The 22,086-nt window shown below is 39.0% G+C and overlaps 1 protein-coding gene across 1 annotated transcript in view; it reads right to left on the bottom strand.

Annotated features, from left to right (window-relative positions):
- The window catches only part of TEX9 (testis expressed 9), a 47,263-nt gene that overhangs the window by 9,416 nt on the left and 15,761 nt on the right, over window positions 1-22,086 (bottom strand). Inside the window, exons 5-10 of the mRNA XM_045823825.1 lie at window positions 12,509-12,554; window positions 12,141-12,223; window positions 10,162-10,340; window positions 7,795-7,877; window positions 7,244-7,417; window positions 374-508 (exon numbers count right to left, since the gene is read on the bottom strand). Coding sequence (XP_045679781.1) covers window positions 374-508; window positions 7,244-7,417; window positions 7,795-7,877; window positions 10,162-10,340; window positions 12,141-12,223; window positions 12,509-12,554 — 700 coding nt within the window. The remainder of the gene's footprint in view (window positions 1-373; window positions 509-7,243; window positions 7,418-7,794; window positions 7,878-10,161; window positions 10,341-12,140; window positions 12,224-12,508; window positions 12,555-22,086) is intronic.

Raw genomic sequence — 22,086 nt, 5'->3', positions numbered from 1 at the left:
AAGAGGGGTGGGGGGTGCTGGAGGCACAGGGCAGAGAGGGGATAATGGGAAAATTGGGAAAACTATAATAGCATAATCAATATAAAATACTTAAAGTGTCTGGCATGTAATATGGGTACACAATTAAGTTTGGGGGGCTGAAAAAAATGAATCCTCCAAGGAGTTGTGCTATCCCCCAATTACAGCACCAGCCCAAGCAACATAACCCAGTTTATTGAAAATGTATCTATTGATAATGAATGTGTTTCTTCTGAAAAGAGAAATGCTCACCATGACAAGAATTATAATTTAGTAACTACTTAGTTTTGACTCTTGCATAAAAGAGGAGGTTACCAAAGGTGATCACTACCAAAACCATTCAGTTTTTCCATACCTTGTTATTTTGCCTTAATTTATTTAGCTCCAGTTTATACTTTTCTGCTTCTTCTAGAGCTCTATTCAAACGAACTTCTGTGGCACTTTGGCTACTGGCAGCTTGTTTTTGCAGTCTTCTTTTATTTTCTAGCTCCTGTACAGTAAAAGAAATATACAGACCATTTATAAACATAAGTTCCCTCTATTATTTTGCAACACTTTTCATTTCCATATTCCTTGCTTTCTCCCAAATTTTACACACACACACACACACACACACACACACACACACCGCCAGAGGCTGCACACTGAGTGACAGAGGTCTCAGAGAATTCTTACTCTGAATTGGTATTAGGAAAATATATCTTTGAAGATATCATCATAAATTTAGCTTTCAAATTAGTTTCTGTTTGGAATTTTCTGCCTGCTTTTATCAACCCCAAGATAGAGTATAACATGCCCTCTATTTTATAAGCAACTCTTTGTAACTATAGTTATTCCTTAGGGAACCACCAAAGCACCAATGTAAGACACAAACTCACAAATACTGTGTTTGTGTAAACTTGACAAAGGGTATCATTTAAAAAAAATAGTTGTTAAATACAGAACATTCTATATTAACCTTACTGAGAAATCTCAGTTCTGAGCATAAACAACAGATCTTATTTTTCACATATCAGGGTGGCTTTAGACCTGCATTTCCGCGAATGTTCAGATACAGCTACAGAGTATCTGTATTCCACACATGAAGAAACAAGAACATGGAGGATAAACTTCTAACTCTGCCATAATCTGGCACCACAATCTTACCTCCTGCCACAGATGTTACCTTTGGCTATAGCAGTAGTACCTAGATCCCAAAAAACTATGATTTTTCTTTCCTCTGAGCCTTTGCTCATGCTCTTCCATCTGCCCTGATTCTTCCCTGCTTCTCATTTTTACCTGGCTAGTACCTCCTCACCCTTTATGACATCTAGGGCAATACATGATGGTTTTACCTTCTCCCATAAGCCTTTCCTCACTATCTTTCTCACTATCCTCCCAGGCTAGATTAGGTGCACTTTCTTCAGAGCTTCTGTGCATCTTGATACGCATATATCATTGTACCTGTTATGTGCAACTGAATATCCATTTTGTTCCTTGCCCCCCGCACTATAGTGTAAACTCCTCAAGCATAGGAACTGTCTCAATTTCTATGTTCCCAGCACTTGAGTGGCATATAAGAGGCACTGGTGATATGTTTATTGAATGGAATTTATTTTGTAATATTTAATCTTCTTTGCATCACCTACAATGCCTATAACAGAGCCTTTTTACAAAGAACATACTCAATAAATATGGGACTGAAATGATGCAGTTAAAAATACAGATGCCTATTTTCTTCTTTTTAAGTTTTCCTCCTGGCTGTATCACTGTGCTTTATTTGAAAACTGATCTCCCTGGCTCTGAGTAATTAAGGGGAAACAAAACAAAACACATGCTGCTCTTTATGCAGGCTCCTAAACAAATCAAACTGTGCACGGATACCATCTGCTGCCACCAGCCTTCTTCACAGCTTTCTGGGTGGTAGCTTACGCTGAGAGCAAGCCTGATGTATCTCACTGTTCACACAGAAAAGGCAGGGATTCTCACCAACTACAAAGTCCACAATTCTTGGTGACTTTGTAACCTACTTCACAAAAAAATGAAAACCATCCTTCACCACATGATGTTCCCCCCAACTCCTGAATCAACAACACTGTCAGCTCCCTTTCCTGGGAGAAGTGAGAAAAAAAAAAAGGATAGTCAGAAGAATAGCAAAGTAGGAAATAAAGTCTTTCTATATAAGTAAATTCATACAGAAAGGAAAAACATCACAGAAACTTGAAAACATTTATTTTCAATCATACTCAAGTACTTTTTACAAAGTTCAGACAGGATACCAATACTGCTATGAGCCTGCATCCCCAAAATACTCAGTAAAGTGAATCTGTGGCTACAAAAAATTAAGCAGTTTTCATATTGCTAGAAAAAAAATGTTTTATGAAAAATCTTAGGCCCTGAGTTTCATACTAGTTTTCAAAGAAAAAGCTGTATAGCTTAAAGATAATCAAGTCTAACTTTAAAACTCAAATACTATGAGATCCAAGAAGAAATAATGTCATTCTCTCACAATTTTTAAAGCATTCATAAGTCACTAGAAGAGGGCAGGAAGAAAAAAAGAGTATGTATCAGTAGTATAAGACAAAATGTTGTAAATGCTTTAAGAGTAACATAAAATGCCATAACAATTCAGATGAGGAATAATCAGATGTAGACAAATAATCAGATAAGCTTCTAGAAAAAAGTAGCTAAAAAACAAAAAAGCAATAAACTTGGAAGTCTGAAAACCTGGCCAGTTATGGTAGACTCAGTTTCCATATCTGATATTGGGCGTAATAATATCTTATTCAACACATTTATTGAACACTGACTATGCATCTTGTCACATACTATTCTGCATGATGGACACATGCTAATTAACTGAAGTTCTTCCCTTACAAAGCTTGAATTCTAAAGGAAGAGACATAATACATACATACATACATACATACATACACATATATATGTAATATCTGGGATAAGGGCTATGAAGAAAAATAAATGGTAAGGGCAAAGAGCAGTGGGGGAGAGGGCCTAATTATGATAAAGTGGTTAGGGTAAGGCTTCCAAATGAGGGAATGATTTACGTAAAGATCTGGGGGGAAGAATTAGACTGGAGGAACAATGAAGAGAAAGACACTGAGGCAGAAATCTACTTAGTATATTCAGAGACCACCAAGACGATCAGTGTAGCTTTAGCTGAGTGACACAGGCACAGTGTTATTAGATCTTGAGAGAGTAAAAATAGGCAGGGGAAGCTTAGGAGGATCCTATAATCCCTTCCTGAAGTTTAATTTTATTCTGAATGATATGGGAAGCCTTTGGAGGGTTTTATGTAGGATGTGTATATGTGTATGCGTGGCAGGGATGCCTGTGTGTTGTGACCTAAGTTTTTTAAGGATTATTCTAGCTACTGTGGTATTGCTACTGAGTGTAGGAGTATCTATCTAGGTCACTGGAATGGTATAAGGTTAGGATAGGGTAGAAGTAATGAAGTTTTGACAAGCGGTTAATTCTATGTATTTGGAAAACAATTGGTAAGACTTGCTAATGGACTGGATGTATGTGTGGGGAAACAGAAAGATCAAGATGACTCCTGGATTTTGTAATGAAAAGTTCGTTGTCTTTTACTGAGAGGGAGAAGAGGAGAGACAGGTTTACAGAGGGCAGGGAAACAAAAGCTCCCTTTAGGGCATATGAAGTTTAACCAAGTAGAGCTATCAAGTAGCAGCAAGATGTAAGAGTCTAGGTCTCAAAGAAGAGGTCAGAGTAAGAAAAAGAAATGTGGGACCGATCAGCACATGGATGGTGCATAAAGCCATGGGAATGAATGAGAGCACGCCAGAGTTGGATGCAGACAGAGAAGAGAGCAAAGGACTGGGCCTTTGACACTCCAACATGCAAAGGTAAGGAAAAAGAGGAACAAAATCAAGACCGTGGTGCTCCAGAAGCAAATGGATAGTATTTCAAGGAGGGAGTAATCAACTATGTCAAATATTACTGAGATACAAATTACTATGAGGAAGAATAACTGACTAGAATTAGCAATGTGGATTACTGGTAACCTCATTAAAAACAATTTCAGTGGCAGAACCGAGATGGATGCCTAACTGGAGTAATTTCAGGAGAGAATGACAAATGAGGAATCTCTATTTGTCCATTGAGTTTGGACAATTATTTCAAGGTGCTTTGCCATAAAGGGGAGCAAAGGTACAGGGCTGGAGGTAGATGTGAGATCTACAGAGGTCTTTAAAAATATATGTTAGAGATTCTATGGTATGTATGCTAATGTGACTAATCCAGTAGATGGAATAAATCTGATTTTTGCAAGAGAAATAAAGGATAATTATAGGAGCAAAGTCCTTAAGTAGAAGAGAGGGTATGAGATTCAGTCCACATTGATCGACTTTAGACAGAAGAGTAGCAATCCATCATAATGAGGGGGAAAGCAGAGTAAGTGGGTTAGAGGCAGGAAAGTCAATAGATTTAGTAACAGGATGAGGAAGAGTTACCTTCTTATTCCATTTACTTAATAGGGGGCAAAGTTGAACTGAGAATAGGAAGGTTGGAAGAGGTATTGGAAAACTGAGGTGAAAAGATAACCTGTTTAAAAATCACCTCTGAAATTTGGAGAGGGAACTGACCTCTCAAAAAGTGGGAAGGGAAAATGGCATTACACTTGGTATTTGTAAATAAATTTAAAGTAGAACCAATCCACTTTGATTTTTGTCCAGACATAATTCACTGGTCATGCATGAGTAATTATGCAGTAGGGAGAACTCACGTCTAACAAGGTGTGGGTTTAGCCCACACACTACATTTGCAGTAAATTAAGAATACTGGCAATGGGGGGTAGAGTTCAAGTCAAGAGAGTGGCACAGATAAATGCTGTACTCACATCCTTCCACAAGCACATCGAAATTACAACTAGACTACAGAACCATCATTCTGAACCACCTGAAATGTAGAGGAACAACAGTCTTACAATGAAGGATATAAAGAAGCCACATCAAGACTGGTGGGAAGGGTGCAGACAGCACAGGCCAGTCCCACACACGAGGCAGTTAAAACTTGGGAACTGGGAGGGATATATTGGCTGTGGAGGTTTCCCTGAGGAGTAACAGGTCCGAATACATCAGGCCCTGCATCACAGTGCTCGGAAGGAAAGTCCCCATAACTTCTGGCTGTGAAGACCAGCAGGGATTGTGGCTGAGTGAGATGGTAAGCTCCTAGAGTCCCAGGTGTTCCTCTTAAAGGGCCCACCCACAGACTTACTTGGACTTACTCGCTCTGAGCTCCAGCACTGAGGCAGCAGCTTGTAAGGTGCCAGGGACATACAAGGAGGAACTTAATTGTCTGGCTTTGGGGCCAGAGTTGGAGTGGTAGCTTTCTCCCAGACAAAAGTGCTGGCAGTGGCCATTGTTCCTTTACTGAGCCTTCCACGCAGAAGCAGCACACAGGTGCCATATCTGAGTCTCTGTCAACCTGGCTAACTAAGACTGCTCAACCCAACTTGCTAGTCCACTCAGGTCATTTCCAATAGCTTTTCCATACAAATGGCCTATCTTGGATCATGCTGCAGAACTTTCTAAACCTTCTCAAAGGTTCATAAATACTAAACAAGCAGCATCAGGTCTCAGCATGCCCTGTACCTCTTGCTAATTAGCCTCATGCAGGGCACTAGCAGCAACTGGCCTTGGTTCGCAGCTTGATTTCTCTTAGGTACTGCCAGGCCCAGCACAACTAGCAACAATCTGCAGATCACTACAGCACATGCTGGGTGGCCCCAGGCAGGGCACAGGTGACAGCTGATTTTGGCCTACACCTCCAGGGAGCCCCAGAGCCAGTGCACCTGGTGCTCAGCTTCAGACCATGCCAGAATACCACCCAACCACCTCTACGAGTAACACACTCAAGGCTCCAACTCACTGGGCACGAGAGCCCCACTGAAGCTAGTCCTGCTCTGTAGTGTCAGCCTCCATACAGCAGCTCATCTAATGTCGTCACTGTAAGGCTTCACAGCCAGTCAGCCTAAGAGTCAATCCCAACCAGTGACATGCCAACAGCAGTCTGGGCTCAAGTAAAACAGGAAAGTGCACACAGCCCACACAGGGGGTGCCAGGTGGAGCACCCAGCTCAGATGACTGGGGAGGTTGTGCCACTGGGACCCATGCAACACCCACTACCTAAGGCCATTCTACCAAGACCAGAAGATGTAACAGCTCTACCTAATATATTGAAACAAATGCAGGGCGGTAGCCATAGTAAGGAAAAAAGGAAATAGGTCTTCAAAGAGAAATCAGAACAAAACTCCAGGGGGGAAAGAAAACCTAAATGAAATGTAGGCACGCAATCTACCAGATACAGATTCAAAACACTGGTTATAAGGATGCTCAAAGATCCTAGGGGAAGAACAGATGAACTCACACAAAGTGATAGAGACCATAAAGAAGTCAGAAATGAAGAATACAGTAACTTAAATGAAGAATACATTAGATACAATCAACTGCAGATGAGATAAAGCAAAGGACTGACTCGACTATTCTGAAGACAAGGTAGTGGGAAACACCCAATCAGAACAACAAAGAGAAAATAATTGGAAAAATGAGAATAGTAAAAATGACCTCTTGGATAACATCAAGTGTATTCCAACATTTGATAACAGAGGTATTAGAAGAAGAAGAGAGAGCAAGCAAGGGACTGCAAATCTATTTTTATGAGGCCATTGTTATCCTACTCCCAAAACCAGATAAAGACAAACAAAAATACTGTAAGCCAATACCCCTGATGAACACAGATGTTTAAATCCTCAACAAAAGATTACCAAACCAGATTTGGCAACACATTAAAAAGACCATACACCATAATCAAGTGGGATTTATCCCAAGGATGGAAAGGTGGTACAATATTCACAAAGCAATAAATGTGTGAGAATTCCGGTCAAGATGGAGGTGCAGGTAGAAACCCTTCGCTTCCTCGCACAACCAAGAGGAGGATAACGAGAGGAGGGTTTAAGGGGACTAAATGGTAATAGAAAAATATAATAAAGATTATATATTTTAAAAAATATTGTCCTTTATATGGGAGAAGAGTATTTATTTATTTATTTATTGTACTTTTTTCCATTACCATCAAATCTTATGGGGAAAGAGTTTTTAGTCAATACTAACAAAATAACTAAACCAAAAGTGGTATCTATACAAAGGTGTAGCTTCAGTATTTTAGTGCATCTTTGGCATTAACTTAGGAAAAATAGCAAAATAATTACCCTTTCTACTGAAGACAGCTGTTGCTGTAATCCATCACATTTTTTGTTTGCTTCTTCGAAAAGAGTTTTATATTTTTCTGCTTGAGATTGCTGTAAATTAATCGTTCGCTGCTGTCTCACACAATCTTCCTCAAAATTTTTTACTTGAGACTTTAAATCCTGAATTTCATCCTCCTATAGTTATGAAATTATAGGTTATGTGAAAAAGTGCATATGACTTGCTATCAAGACATAAGGCCGAAAACAAAAAACTTCATGTGATCTTTGATTTTCATCTTCAAAAACGGAAGTCAGACATTGTATTTGTGTTTAATAGCTTACACTTGTAATTCTAATATAGAGAACTCTAAATGCTAACAAGTGTTTAAGATTCTTTAGCTCTGAAAATTCAACATCTTCGAATGAAGTTCAGTATTTACATAAAAATATTTTTGGATTCAAAATTTCAGTGAACATATCTCAATGAAACTATTTTTAAAATAAAACTGAAATTGCTCTTAAAACATTGCTTAATATTAGAGCATGTATATTGACAGGTTTTAAAAACTTACCTTTTTATTGCATTCACATACAACATTATCCAATTCCTGCTGCATAACATGGAGTTTGGCCTTCAGAAATCTGATCTGTGCTTCTGTGGATTTAAACAATTATATTTATTGCCTTTCACTGAATCTAAGATGTCATCATTTGCTCGACAGACCATTATACTATGAAATAACAAAAATGCACAAGACGGCAGTCTAACAGGAGATCCCTGTTTGGGAACACTAAACACCCTAAGTACCCCCAAATCCACCCAACAGAAACAAACTGTTCACATCTCAACAATGGAACCAAGTAAAGAAAGCAGGAAAAACCCAAAACCACTCCTGAGAATTTGAACCATAAGACAGTATTCATAGACTGAATTCACATTTACCAAGATGGTCCAAAACACCTCAAACAGAATGTAAAGTAGTCTCAGGTCAGTGATGTCCTCATGTGTTTGGCAGAAGCAAATAAAACCTCTCCAGCAAAACTAGACTTCAAACCCAGTCATTGTGGTTACAAAATGCCTTTGACTATAAGACACACCTCAATTTCACAGAAGTTAAAATGTATTTTAGAAACAAAGAAATACACTAACCTTATTGCCAAAGGTTTCTCCCACAAATCCTCTTTAAGATCTACCTTTATTCAATAACATCAGCGATAAATCTTTGAGGTTTATAGGTAAATAAAAGTAAATAAAGTGAAAAATGAACACAGAACTCACTGGTAATTCATTCAATCATTTACTCCAAAAATATACATTAAGTCTCTGCTGTATTTGAGGTATAGCAGGTTTACATATAAGGCAAGCTTTGCCCTCATAGAGCTTATCGTGAGTAAACACTCTTAATTGTCTCTAAGAAGTCATTAGGATAAATCCCACAGAGTGCAAAATGTCTCCACACACTTCCAATTCCAAAGCTTGTTTGCATAGTGCCCAGTGTTGCCATGGAGCTGATGAACTATGGCTGGCTCTAATCCACCTAGATCTGCCTAGCCTCAACTCTCTTCTCCTGTAACTTCAGGCTAATAGAGGATAAAAGGTGAAAGATACATTCCAAAGTGCAACATTTGCAGTAGCTGCTCTCTAAGGGCAAAGATGGAAGAGTGGAAGAGCATGATTTTTCTTACCCTCTCTCTCTCCCCAACTTTAGGTCCCTAGCACTAAGCTCCCCATCCCACTCCAACTTTAGTCTTAAAAGCAATCTGTGCTGTTAAACTACTTTTTGATCTTGTCTTTCCCCAGGTAACCCTAGGCAATCATCTGGAATAAAAAAATAAAAGGTGATACAACCTAGGTCAAAACTTGTCAAAAGGGAGATAAAATGGCAGAGAGGTGACTCAGCAGTAAGAAAAAGCAGCAACTTAAGGTATTATTCTGTTTGTGCTGGTTCCCTGTGTCCCGGAGGGGGAATGCTGTCACAGAGCCGTCGTGACTGTGCACTGAGAACAGCTAACATCTAACCACTGTTACTTGAAGAGGTCTTAACAGAGACATAAAGGCAACTTCCTAGTTCATTTAACTTCCTCCTGACAACTAGCCCCAGAAAACTTGGGTAAGTCAATAAATGTAACAAATGCATAAATGAATTGCTCCTCATTTATGGCTAACTAGCATGCAGCATGATAATCATTATACATATAATTGTGATTTTCACAGAATCAGAGAATTTTAAAAATAAAGTTTACAATCATCTAATACAAACTGCTAAATTTTGAAACTAAAATATTATTATAGAGGGGCTAAGTAGCTTACCTGAACTCACAATTAATTATAGTTCATCATTAACTATGTTCACATACACTCAACTGTCTCATATTTTGTTTAGAATAGCACAGGTGGCTCATAAATTTAACAGAATTTTAGAGGCATTACTGGTAACTGACATAATGATCTGAAGAGTATTATTATTTTTCTAGGGTATGAAAAAATAAATTTATAAGAAAGAAAATTATATTCATTAGAAAACTCACTTGATCATTTTACCTGATGCTACATCTGTAAATCATTTACCTTTTGCATATGTTAATTTAATATGCAATAAGTAGAATACAGTAATGGTACATGAAAAATATTCAAAGAATCATGTTTTTTAATTTTAATGTTTTAATGATTAGACTTGGGACATTTTAACCTTAATTGAAGAGCAGCAATGAAACCAATACCATGAAAGCAAAGAGACTAGTTTAATGAAACCCTACTTACCCATCATCCATTTTCAACAATTACTGACTCATAACCAATTACTTCATTTATAATCCCACTCATTCCTTCTATCACCATGTCCTACTAGTGATTTTAAAACAAATACAAGAAATCACAATACACTTTTAAATGCCAAAAAGTTCCTAAATAACTGTGATGTAAACATAAGAAAACCTACCTGTTCCAATGTCTTTACTAACACCACAAAAAATATCATCATCTATATAATCAGGTAAGCCTTCTTCTTCCAGTTGCCCTTCAATTTTGCTAACTGTTTTTGCAAGAGAAAAGTCTGAGAAATCCTCTGGAATGGCAACATCATTGGCAGTTGGTACATCAGAGTATTTCAATTTTACACTAAAAAAATTAAATATATAAATGTATGTTATATATACTGGCACTATACATATAATATTAAAAGAAGGTATGACTCCTAGATATGACTTTTATCCAAATAACAAAGCATATCAAAATTACTGTAAATTTTAAATTTCTGATAAAATCTTTAATTGAAACTTTCAAGCCTATACTATGAGATTTAGTAGACTGTCAATCTTTATGAATCACACAACCACAGAACTAGAGAAGGTTTTATGAGGCCAGTTTGTTTGGACATTGCCTCCAAACAAGTGAACATCAAAACTAAGAGTGCTGCCCTGGCTGATGTGGCTCAGTTTGTTGGGCGTTGTGTCCTGTGGACCAAAAGATGATGGGTTTCATTCCCAGTCAGGGTAACTGCCTGGGTTGCTGGTTCAGTCCCCAGTTGGGGAGCATGTGAGTGGCAACTGATGGATGTTTCTCTCTCACATCGATGTTTCTCTTCCTTTCTCTCACCCTTCCCTTCTCTCTTGAAAAAAAAAAAATCAATCATGTCCTCTGGTGAGGATTAAAAAACAAAACAAACAAAAAAAAACTAAGGGTACTGAACTTGGCCTACTAGGTCAAACCTAACCTGAGGCTTATAACCTTACATGGAGAACTGCACAAATTGATAGCACTCTAGCCGTAATTCTGAAAACACTAAAGAAAAATACCTCTTGAGAAAGAATTACAGAGTGAATAATTATTAGTGCAAACTCAACATTTTTTTTTCAGCCTAAAGAAATACATTGTAACTAGAATCAAAGTTGAACTAAATATTGAATTTGATTTTTTTAAAGAAGGGAATATGAAATACAAGTTACTTCTAAAGGCACTGAGGAATGTGCCAGGCCTAACCCATCAACTTTATGGTTCCAAAAGCCTTACTTTTTACTTATTTTAATTATAACTTACTTTTGACATACAAGCAAAGGCTTCTAACTTTTATTTAGAAAAACAACCTTTTCTTTACAAAGTAAACTTGAAGTCTAAAAACAAGACAACCCCTTCCATACACATATATATATATGTACGTTCCTATGTATGTAGTGTATGTTCCTTTTTCTTCAATTAATTTTAGATTTTCTCTTCCTATCCTTTTGCTCTACTTTTCTCTTTTTTATTGAAAAAACAAAAAGGTTAGTTAGCCAATTAAAAGACACAAAAATTATCAAAGATTTATTCCCAATTTATACTGCAATTAGTAGTTTGGGTAAATAACAGACATATACATGTAATAACTTACTGTGAATAAAAGACTGACTGGGACAGCCCACGACAGCTGTGGCCCTCTGTGTTAGAAGGCCTCCTAACCAAAGGGACTCTTGTGTCCGATTTGATGCTTAAAATACTAAGAACAGCCTTGAATTCTTTCTCATCAAAAACAACAGGATGTAAACTATAATTATAGTCTTAGTTAGAGCCATATATCTCAATATATATATAATAAGGTATGGTGCCCTGTTAAGTACTCAAAAAGTATATGACTATTTCATTTAATTAAGAGATTTAGGCAGAAAATAACACCTAGCTTCTAGTCAAGGTTCTGAGAAAATATCTCAACAAAAATAACATAAATTTTTGAAATATGATTTTGCTTAAGAAAATACAAAATAGCTGCTATAAGACATTTCTAAGAAGAAAATGTTTTAAATTACTGAATGTGACTAGATATATACAGTATAATTTTGTCTGTTTGGAGGTAAGACATCTGAAGAAAAAGAAAGCTCAATAATTAAGAATATTATAAATTATAAAATTTAGAAAAGAAAATATGCTTTGAAAACTATACTATACCTTGAATTTGTTTTCCTTCCTTTATTTGCAGAGTGTAGTTTTTTTTGAACCTTGTTTACTGGATCAATGTTTTTGGTCTTGGGCTACATGAAAATAATTTAAATGACTGATTAATTAGATTCTAAAATTCCTTAGGGTACAGACTCATTTCACTTAGAATTTTTCCAGCGCATCTCCAAAATGTTCAGTGAAATTATGAGACAAAAAAGAATTCCACTTATTTTATAAGCAAATTTCATGAAGATATCTTCTGAGATCAAGGCTTACATTCTATTTCTAGAGTCATAACCCTTCTCTGTTTTCTCTAAGTTTAAAAGTCCTACATTTTACAGAATGTAATTACATGCACAAAAAGTCTGATTTCATACCTGAGTTTCTGAATGTAGATGAACTGATCCTTCAGATAACAGACCCCTAAAGACCAAAAATAAACATAAATTAAAAAAGATGATACTAATCCAAGAAACAATAAAAGGGAAAATATATATCAAGTAGACTTTGCTATAATTCTAGTTATGTATATGTTAATTTATTTAACATGAGTATCATAAACAAGGAAAGTGCTTTGGTTAAATAATTCACCTTGAAAATGTAGTACTTGAATCTTCCCACAACCACATCAAAATTACAACTAAACTACAAAACAAACATCATTCAGAACCACCTGAAATCTAGCTGAATGTAAGTCCCACAACGAGGACTTTAAAGAGGAAACCATATCAAGACTATTGATGGTGGGGGGAATGGAGACATGGAAGGAGCTTGTCCCCCACCCATGTGTGGTGGATAAAAATCAGGAGGGACAGCTCAGCTGTAGAAGTCCCCCAAGAGGAGTGAGGGGTCCCAGGCCCACACCAGGCCCCCCAGCCCAGGGCTCCAGTGCCAGCAAGAGAAGTCCCCATAACTTCTGGCTGTAAAAACCAGCAGGGATTATGGCTGAGTTAGACCAAGGGCTTCTGGAGTCACAGGCAGTTCCTCTTAGGACTTGCACACAGACTTACTTGGACTCTCTCCCTTTGAGCTCCAGTGCTGGGGCAGTAGTCTGAAAGGAACCAGGGAGACATATGGGAGGAACTGAACTGTCCAGCATCGGGACAACAGCTAGGTGGGGTGAGCAACTTTCTGTGAGACACAAGTGATGGCAGAGCCCTGGCTGGGTAGCTCAGCTGCTTAGAGCATCATCCCAATATGCCAAGTTCGCAGGTTCGATCCTCAGAGCACATACGAGAATCTACCAATGAATGCATCAAAAAGTGGAACAATAAATTGATGTTTCTCTCTCTCCCCCTCCCCTTTGTCTCTCTCTAAAATCAATAAATTTTTTTAAAGTTTTTTAAAAAGTGCTGGCAGAGGCCACTGTTCCTTTTCTGAGACTTGCCGCCCTCCAAAAGAGTCAACAAGAAGGTGCCATATCTGACTCTCCATGCTCACAGTGTTCACCATGCCCTGGATTCCCTGAGACCCCACCCAACTTGCGAGCCCACCTAAGCTGTCTCCAGGGGCTTTTCCACAAAAATGGCCTGTGTTAGCTAGCTTATGCTTCAGACTTTCTTAAAAATCTCTCAAACAAGCAGCATCTAGGCTCAGCATGCCCCTTATCTCTAGCTAAGTGGCCCCAGACTTGACACTAGCAACAGCTGGCCTTGGTTCGCAGCTTGGCTTCACCAGAGCACCTCCAAGCCTAGCACGAGTAGCAGGCGCCTGAAGATTACTTTGTAGCTCATGCCAGGTATGACTGATCTTGGCCTCACCTCTGGGGAGGATCTAGAGCCAATGTACCCAGGTGACAGCTTCAGACCACCCAACCACTTCTACAAGTAACACATTCAAGAGGAGGACTCAGAAGGCACCAGAGTTCTGCCAAGTTAAGTCCTTCTCCATAGGGTAGGCCCTTGGAAAGCTCTCCTCCATGATGGCCAGTAGTCACAACCAGATCAAGCAACCAACCTGCCTGGGAATAAATCCCTTCCATTGATGTGCCTACAGCAATCAAGGCTCAATACAACAAGAGGATGGATGTTCACAGTCTACACAGAAGGCACACCTCAAGCCCCCAGCTTGGGCAATAAGGGAAGCTGTGCCACTGGACCCTGCAGGACACCTACTACATTAGGCCACTCAAGCAAGCCCAGGAGACATAGCAGCTCTAATACATAGAAACAAATATGGGGAAGCAGCCAAACTGAGGAGACAAACGTGTCCCAAAGAAAAGAACAGAACAAAATTTGAGAAAAAGAACTAAACAAAATGGAGACAAGCAATCTACTAGATGCAGAGGTCAAAACACTGGTTATAAGGATGCCCAATGAATTCAGTAACAACTTCAACAAAGGGACAGGAAACATAAAAACAAAGATAGAAAACATACACAACCAGTCAGAAATGAAGAACACATCAAAGGAATCAACAGTAGAATAGACGAACAGAACAAAATCAGGGATTTGGAGTATAGGGAAGCAAAAAACACCCAATCAGAACAGCTAAAAGAAAAAAAGAATCTGGAGAGCTTCCAGATGAAGGCAAAGCAGGCGATCTTACACTCACAGTCTCTGGATCCCTGTACTGAGTCATCATCCAATACCGCGGCAGCCCTCTTTCTTGGGTGCAGCAATCCTCTCCCAGCAGTATGAACCTGGGAAACAGCAAGGATGCCACCCTCTGGAATTTTTCTCACCCCACCATGTGGCTGTTAAGCCCTGTGAGGAGTCAGTGGCATAAGCTGGAGCACAAAATTCTAGGTTGGCTCAGGAGGTGTCAGTGACTGGCTTTAGGGTGGGGCCATTTCCCCAACTTTCCCATGAAAATGAATGGTGCTTCCCCTCATGGAAGATCAGATAGAAACACTCTCCCTGCTTCCAACAGACCCAACCTCTGGGTTTTGGAGGCCTCACCAGCTTGACTAAAAGGGGCTCCACCCTGCCAATATTAAGGAAAAACCCAGGAAAGACTCAGACATGTGGCTCTCAGGTAGGGAATCACACACACTATCTTCCCTAAAATCTCAATTGGCACATCCCCTCACAGGAGGGGAGCCCCATCCTCCCAATCACCACCATAGGATCTTTCAGTGACTGAGATTTTTTAATAACCTAACAGCCAGCCAACTGGCAGAGGCAGAAGGCAGCAGATCCCCGTGTGCCTTGGGGCAGTTGTGGACATGCCCCTGGGCCCTATGCTGGTAAAAGCCAGCCTTGGAGCGCACTTGATCCTACCAGTGCACAGCCAAGCCCAGAAGAGGCAGCCAAAAACTGCGGATCACATGCAGCTTCAAATAGGTTGCCAAGGAGCAGGCATAGTCATTATTTTACAACAGAGTCCATCCCAAAACACCTAGAACCAATACACCAAGTGGCCAGCCTCAGAAAACCTCGCAGGAGGAACCAACAAGCTTCATAAACAGCACATCCAAAGTGAGATCACAGTAGGCACTAAACCGCCCAGAAAGAGGCACCACTCACAAGGAGGAAGCAGGCACCACCCAGAAGCAGGTACCACCCAGAAAGAGGCACCACCCACAAGGAGGCACCACCCACAAGGAGGCACCACCCAGAAAGAGGCACCACCCAGAAGGAGGAACAACCCAGAAAGAGGAACAACCCAGAAGGAGGCATCACCCAGAAGGAGGCACCAGCCAGAAAGAGGCACCACCCAGAAGGAGGAACCACCAACAAGGAGGCACCACCCAGAAGCAGGCACCACCCAGAAAGAGGCACCACTGAGAAGGAGCCACCACCCAGCACCCAGAAGGAGCCACTATCCACCAGGAGGCACCACCCAGAAGGAGGCTCCAGCCAGTGCCCAGAAGGAGACACCAGCCACCACCCAGAAGGAGGAAGAGGAGGAGGAGGAGGAGGAAGAAGGAGGAGGAGGAGAAGGAAAAAAAAGGAGGAGGAGGTGAAGGAAGAAGAAGGAGGGGGAAGAGTAGAAGGAAGAAGAAGATGATGAAAGGAGAAGAAGGAGGAGGAGGAAGAAGAAGGAGGAGGAGGAAGAAGAAGGAGGAGGAGGAAGAAGTAAAAGGAGGAGGAGGAGGAGGAGAAGGAAGAAGAAGAAGAAAGATGATGAAAGGAGAAGGAAGAAGGGAGAAAGAAGAAGGGAGAAGAAAGAAGGAGGAGGAGGAGGAAGAAGAAAAAGGAGGAGGTAGAGGACGAGAAGGAAGGAGAAGGAGCAGGAGGAGAAGGAAGAAGTAGAAGAAGGAGGAGGAGAAGGAAGAAGAAGGAGGAGAATAAGAAAAAGGAGGAGGTGGAGGAGGAGAAGGAGGAGAAGGACGAAGGAAAAGGAAGGAGAAGGAAGAAGAAGGAGGAGAAGGAAGAAGGAGGAGGAGGAGGGAGAAGGAGGAAGAGGAAAGGAGGAGGAGGAGGAAGAAAGGAGGAGGGACGAAGAAGAAGAAAGGGGGAAGAGAAGGAGGAGGAGGAGAAGGAGAAGGAAGAAGGAGAGGAGGAAGAAGGAGGAGGAAAAGGAGAAGAAAAGAAGGAGAAGGAAGAAGGAGGAGAAGGAGAAGAAAGTAGGAGGAGAAGGAAGAAGAAGGAGAAGAAGAAAAAAAAGACAAAAACATAAAAAATAAAATGGCAAGAAATAGATATCAACAATTGAGTCTAGAAAACAAAATAAATGAACAAGGAGAACAGAAACAGACCCTTAGATACAGAGAGCATTTTGACCATCGCTAGATAGGAGGGGTGCTGGGGAGATGGGGGGAAAAGTTGAAGGGATTAAGAAGTACAAATTGGTTGTTACAGGATAGTCACTAATGATGTAAAGTACAGCAAAGGAAATATAGTCAATAATCTGATAACTCCGTATGGTGTTAGATGGGTACAGGATTTACCATGCTGATCACTTAGTAAGTTATATGTCTAATCACTCAGGTATACACCTGAAACTAAGACTGTATGACAACTGTAATTGAAAAATTTTTAAAAATTTCAAAAATTCACCACTGATAAGATATACAGTAATGTTATTTTTTAGACAAATATAGCATAAACCTTAATGAATGAAAAATCATAAGGAGTGACAACTGGCTCTACTCATGGATTATCTATTTTACAAAATGATTCAACACATGGTTTTTTATTGTGAGCCCACTCAATGCATTTGAATACTTGGCCAGTGTCTGTTTTTCCCTTACATTGTGACCTCCATGATGAAAGTAATGACGTGTGATTGTTCACTACTCCATGCCTACTACTTATCGTACCTCGCATACAAGCCTTTAAATTGGCACTAATATTTATTGAATGTATAGTAAGTATATCTAAAATACAGCTCACCTTTATGCACAAAATTTCAATATATATTTGCAGTTTATTTTTTCAATTACAGGTGACATTTAATATTATTTATATTGATTTCAGGTGTACAGCATAGTGGTTAGACATTTATACAACTTATGAAGTGATCCAACCAGTAAGTCTAGTACCACCTGTCACCACACATACTTCAAAATATATCTGTAGTGTAAAACAAAGAGGGCTTGTGGTGAGATGCAAACTGTGGTCCAGAGGCTGACTCCACTACTGTCTACTCATTTACACATTGTCTATAGATGTTTTCACACAACAACAGCAAAGCTGAATCGTTGTGACAGACTGTATAATCCACAAATCCAAAAATATTTATTGTCTGACTCTTCAAAGGAAAGGTCTGACTACTCCTGATCAATATTCCACATCATCTCTAACACATGCTTTAATATTTCTGAAAACCTACCACATTACTATAAATAAACTCCATCATATCCCCCAAGAACTCCTAATCACAGTAGAAGACATAAAAACAAAATTACTTTCCATCAGATATCACCTACTGAACTAGTTATATATAGATATTTTTCAATATTAAACACAAAGCTATACTTAGGTAGATATTACAAATACAACTTCTTAAAAGAACCAGAAATAGGTCTGGAAGAAAAAAAAATGGCTTTCAAAATACCTTAAAATTACTGAGACTAAAGGATCATTCTCAGCCCTGGCTGGGTAGCTCAGCTGCTTAAGAGTGTCATTCCAATACACCAAGGTTGCAGCACACACAAGAATCAACCAATGAATGCATAAGTAGAACAACAAATCAATGTTTCCCTCTTGTTAAACATCTCCACAAAAGGTTTGTGTGTAATATAATTTAAATGATTTGTGTGGTAAACCTTGCTTCCAACAGACTGAGGATCTGTACTCTATACTTTCAGGAAAGTAATTCTGGTTTCTCTATCCCATTGTTTGACAGAGTAACCCTGGATGCTGAAGACTTATTATAATAAATACTGCTTGACTATACTAATTTAGGTAAATTATCATTGTTCCAACCTGAAATAGATTGTCTCTTTACAGAATTATCTCCCATCTTCATCAATTCCCAACTAATAGTTCAGGACCATGTTTCATGTGGTAAAAGCCATTCGTTCAAAGTCAGTTTACAAAAGCCATCATAGAGGTGTCATCGCCCCATTGCACTTAAGGGTAGTTTAAAAAAATCAACAGATTTATTTTTATGTTTGTGAATCAGTCTCTCACTTGCTTCAACAGAAGCTAGAGATCAGCTGTTTCGCCATCATTTTAATCTTTTAGCTTAGTAAATAAAAGCCATGCCTAATCTTATTTGTAATTCAAAGTTTGGACTTTTGATAACTATTAAACACTGTTTTCCATAAAATATCAGAGATATTTTAATATCAGAAATATCAGATATTTCCATAAAATATCCTTACATACAATAAGGATAAGTAGTTTCATGCTATATATACATATAGACATCAAATGATGATGTGAAAAACTTTATGGAAAATTTGTTTAATTTCAAAAAAAAGTTAAAAAGCAACACACTAGGCATTAACTCCTTGGAAGCAAGACCTGGTCTGTTTACTCACCATTGCACCACCAGTAACTAGACCTGGCACTAACGGTGTTCAAAAATTACTTTTTCAGATTTACTGAGATATAATTTACATACAGTAAAATATACCCTTTTAGGTAGACAGTTCTATAAATTTGAACAAATTTATATGGTCATGTAAGCATTACAACAACCAAGATAGAGAATATTTCCATCACCACAAAAAGTTCCTTCTGCCCCTTTTTATTAATCCCTGCCCCTCCTCCAAGTCCCACACAACCACTGATATCTGTCTCTATAGTTTTACCATTTCAGAAGGTCAAATAATTGGAATCACACAGGATATACATTTTTTAATCTGCCTTCTTCCACTTAGTATCCATGTTGCTGCAGCATTGGTAGTCCATTGCTATTTATTGCCAAGTAGTATTCCATTGCATTAATATACCATGATTTGTTTATCTATTCACCACTTGATGGATAGTGAGCTGTTCTCAGGTTTTGCCAATTAACATTCACACACAAGTTATGCTTGGAAATATGTTTTCCTTTATCTTGGTTAAATATTTAGGGGTGAATTGCTGGATCATATGTAATAATTATTTTTGAGTACCAGAATAATGTCCCAATATTTCAAGTATGAGCCAAATATACTGTTGCTTAAGTCCATTCCTGTTTTTGTTCTAAGTCCTAAGTCTAAGTTCTAAGTGTTCAAACATTATATCCTGAATTAGGGCTGTGCAACTCTCACAGCCTGCTTCTTCAACTTAGGAGATAGAAGTACTGATACCTATTTTCAGATTTAAAAAGTAACAGTTTAGGTCTATGGCTCTAAAGTTTCTTTGCAGGTATAACTTTCAAAAACTAGTGACTTTTTTATTCATTTGATTCCAGTCAATTCCATGCCATAACACATCCAAGGCAATTATTTCTTTGCCCTGAACACCTCCCCCTCCTGTCCCTCATCCCCCTTCTCCACACCCTAATTTAAAAATGTGTTGCTTTGAGGCTGCCAGGTTTCCATGGGGAAACTATACCTATAGTTAGATCTTTGCCCTGAGCCATTTTATCTAGTTGGAAAGTTTGACTAGGTGCCATTTGCTATGGTCCTTGCCCTGAAGAACCTTAATCCATTGGAAAATTACAGGGAACCATTCCACATGGCGTGGGAATGTAGCCCAGCCCCCATGGAGAAGCCAGTGGGGAGTGAGGTCCAACACACAGGAGCCATGCCCATGGATAGGTTTTCCCGTGGGGAATCAGGCCTGCATTGTGCCTAGGCTCCTATGAGACTTGCTTTTGCTAAAACTTCCTCATCGTGAATTGAGGCAGCAAGTACTTACTGTAACTTCCTAAGATCTGTGCTAAACCTCCCAAGTGTGGAGTGTAACCAGTTCAACCACTCTTCCCTCTGATCAGTAACATCCTTCTCTTTGAAGTAATTAGCAACGGTCTTTTCTTTGTTATCTGTAAAAGGTAATCACCTACAGTGAACCTGTGTATAGTAAATGAGGACCATCCTCGATGTAACGTACCCAGAAAACCAATAAAAGGTTGTCCAGGCAGGGGTCAGGGCCCTCTCTCTCTCACTTAGAGAATGGCCATGCCGTTCCTTTTTCTCCACAAGACTTCTGTAGTCCGTGTGAATTTGTTCACTGCAGCCACAACACACCGATCCTGATAGCCAGGATCCACATCAGAAATGTTATCAATAGTTGTGAAAACCACACCTTTAGTCTGATCTTTGGCTCAAGGTTGAACTTTAATAGGCTTTTGTTCCTCAAAGATCTTCTCAACCTTTTCTCAATTTTTTTGGTCCATAAACAATTAAGTCTATAAAGCAAAGATAATCAAAACAGTGTAGTACTGGCATAAGAATAGATACATATATCAATGGACTAGAGAGCCCAAAAATCAAACCATGTGTCTCTGGTGAGCTGATTTTTGACAAGGGTGCTAGTATCATTGAATGGGGAAAGGACAGTCTCTTCAACAAATGTGCTGAGACAACTGGATACTGCACATGCCAAAGAATGAAAGTGATCCTCATCTCATACTACATACAAAAATTAACTCAAAATCTGTCAAAGACTTAAATGTAAGAGGCTTATTCTCTTAGAAGAAAACATAGGGATAAATCTTAATGACACTGGATCCACTGATTCTTACATATGACTCCAAAACAGCAGGTAACCAAAAAAAATGAAAAGATAAGATGGACCTCATCAAAATTAGAAGCAGGTGACTCTTCCAATATTTGAGGCCTCTAATTCCTAGAATCTCCATATTCCCTTTCATTTCTGTTTGCAAAACAGCCAATTCATTCCCAAACTTGTCTCCTTAAATACCATGCCAAATAGTAAGAGCACACACTACTAATATTCTGTTTTCCAACTTCTTCCCCTACAGCATAAGTTTATTAGACATCTCTTCCACCTCCCAATTTACCCAGGTGACAGCCTGAATAAATTCATTGCCAGACATAACAGTATTCCTCTATCTTTCCAGCCTCCAATATCAGTTTCCTTGCTAGCTACTACCTAACTGCTAAGCTAAAGCCACACTTTTATTAGTTTCGTTATACAACACCCAACTCTCAATACCAACTGCTATATTAATTAGGATAGGCTAGGATGATACCCCAACATCTCAGTAGCTTAACACACTGAAAGGAACAGGGGAGAGGGTGAGGGCCGGGAGAGAGAGAGAAAAAAAGAGAGCAAGAGAGAGATTGTAGGAGGGAGAGAAAAAGGGAGAGTGAACCCATTTTTCTTTATGTTTCACATGGTCACCCAGAGACCATGCTGGGAGGTATCACCAATTGAATTTTCACTGATCATAGCAAAGAAAGAGTCAATGGGAGGGTCAAACACCAACTCCTGTCTGTTTAGGCTTGAAAAAGAATAATTTGACTCCCGCTCATAGCAAGAGACTTGGAATGTTTGCTGATCACCACTGCCTCTACAAGATTTTATAGTTTTATTCACACAGATCCTATACTTTTCCTGTTAAATTTAATCCTGAATATTTTCTTGATCCCTAATTTCTTGACATATATGAAATTCAAGGAAAAAAAGATGTGATACATTTTACTTTTACAAATGTATTTATTTTT

Source organism: Phyllostomus hastatus, unplaced genomic scaffold, assembly GCF_019186645.2.
Source record: "Phyllostomus hastatus isolate PE091 unplaced genomic scaffold, TTU_PhHast_1.1 phas_scaffold_501, whole genome shotgun sequence".
In the NCBI taxonomy this organism is placed as follows: domain Eukaryota; kingdom Metazoa; phylum Chordata; class Mammalia; order Chiroptera; family Phyllostomidae; genus Phyllostomus; species Phyllostomus hastatus.
This window is presented reverse-complemented; position numbering and strand designations above follow the sequence as displayed.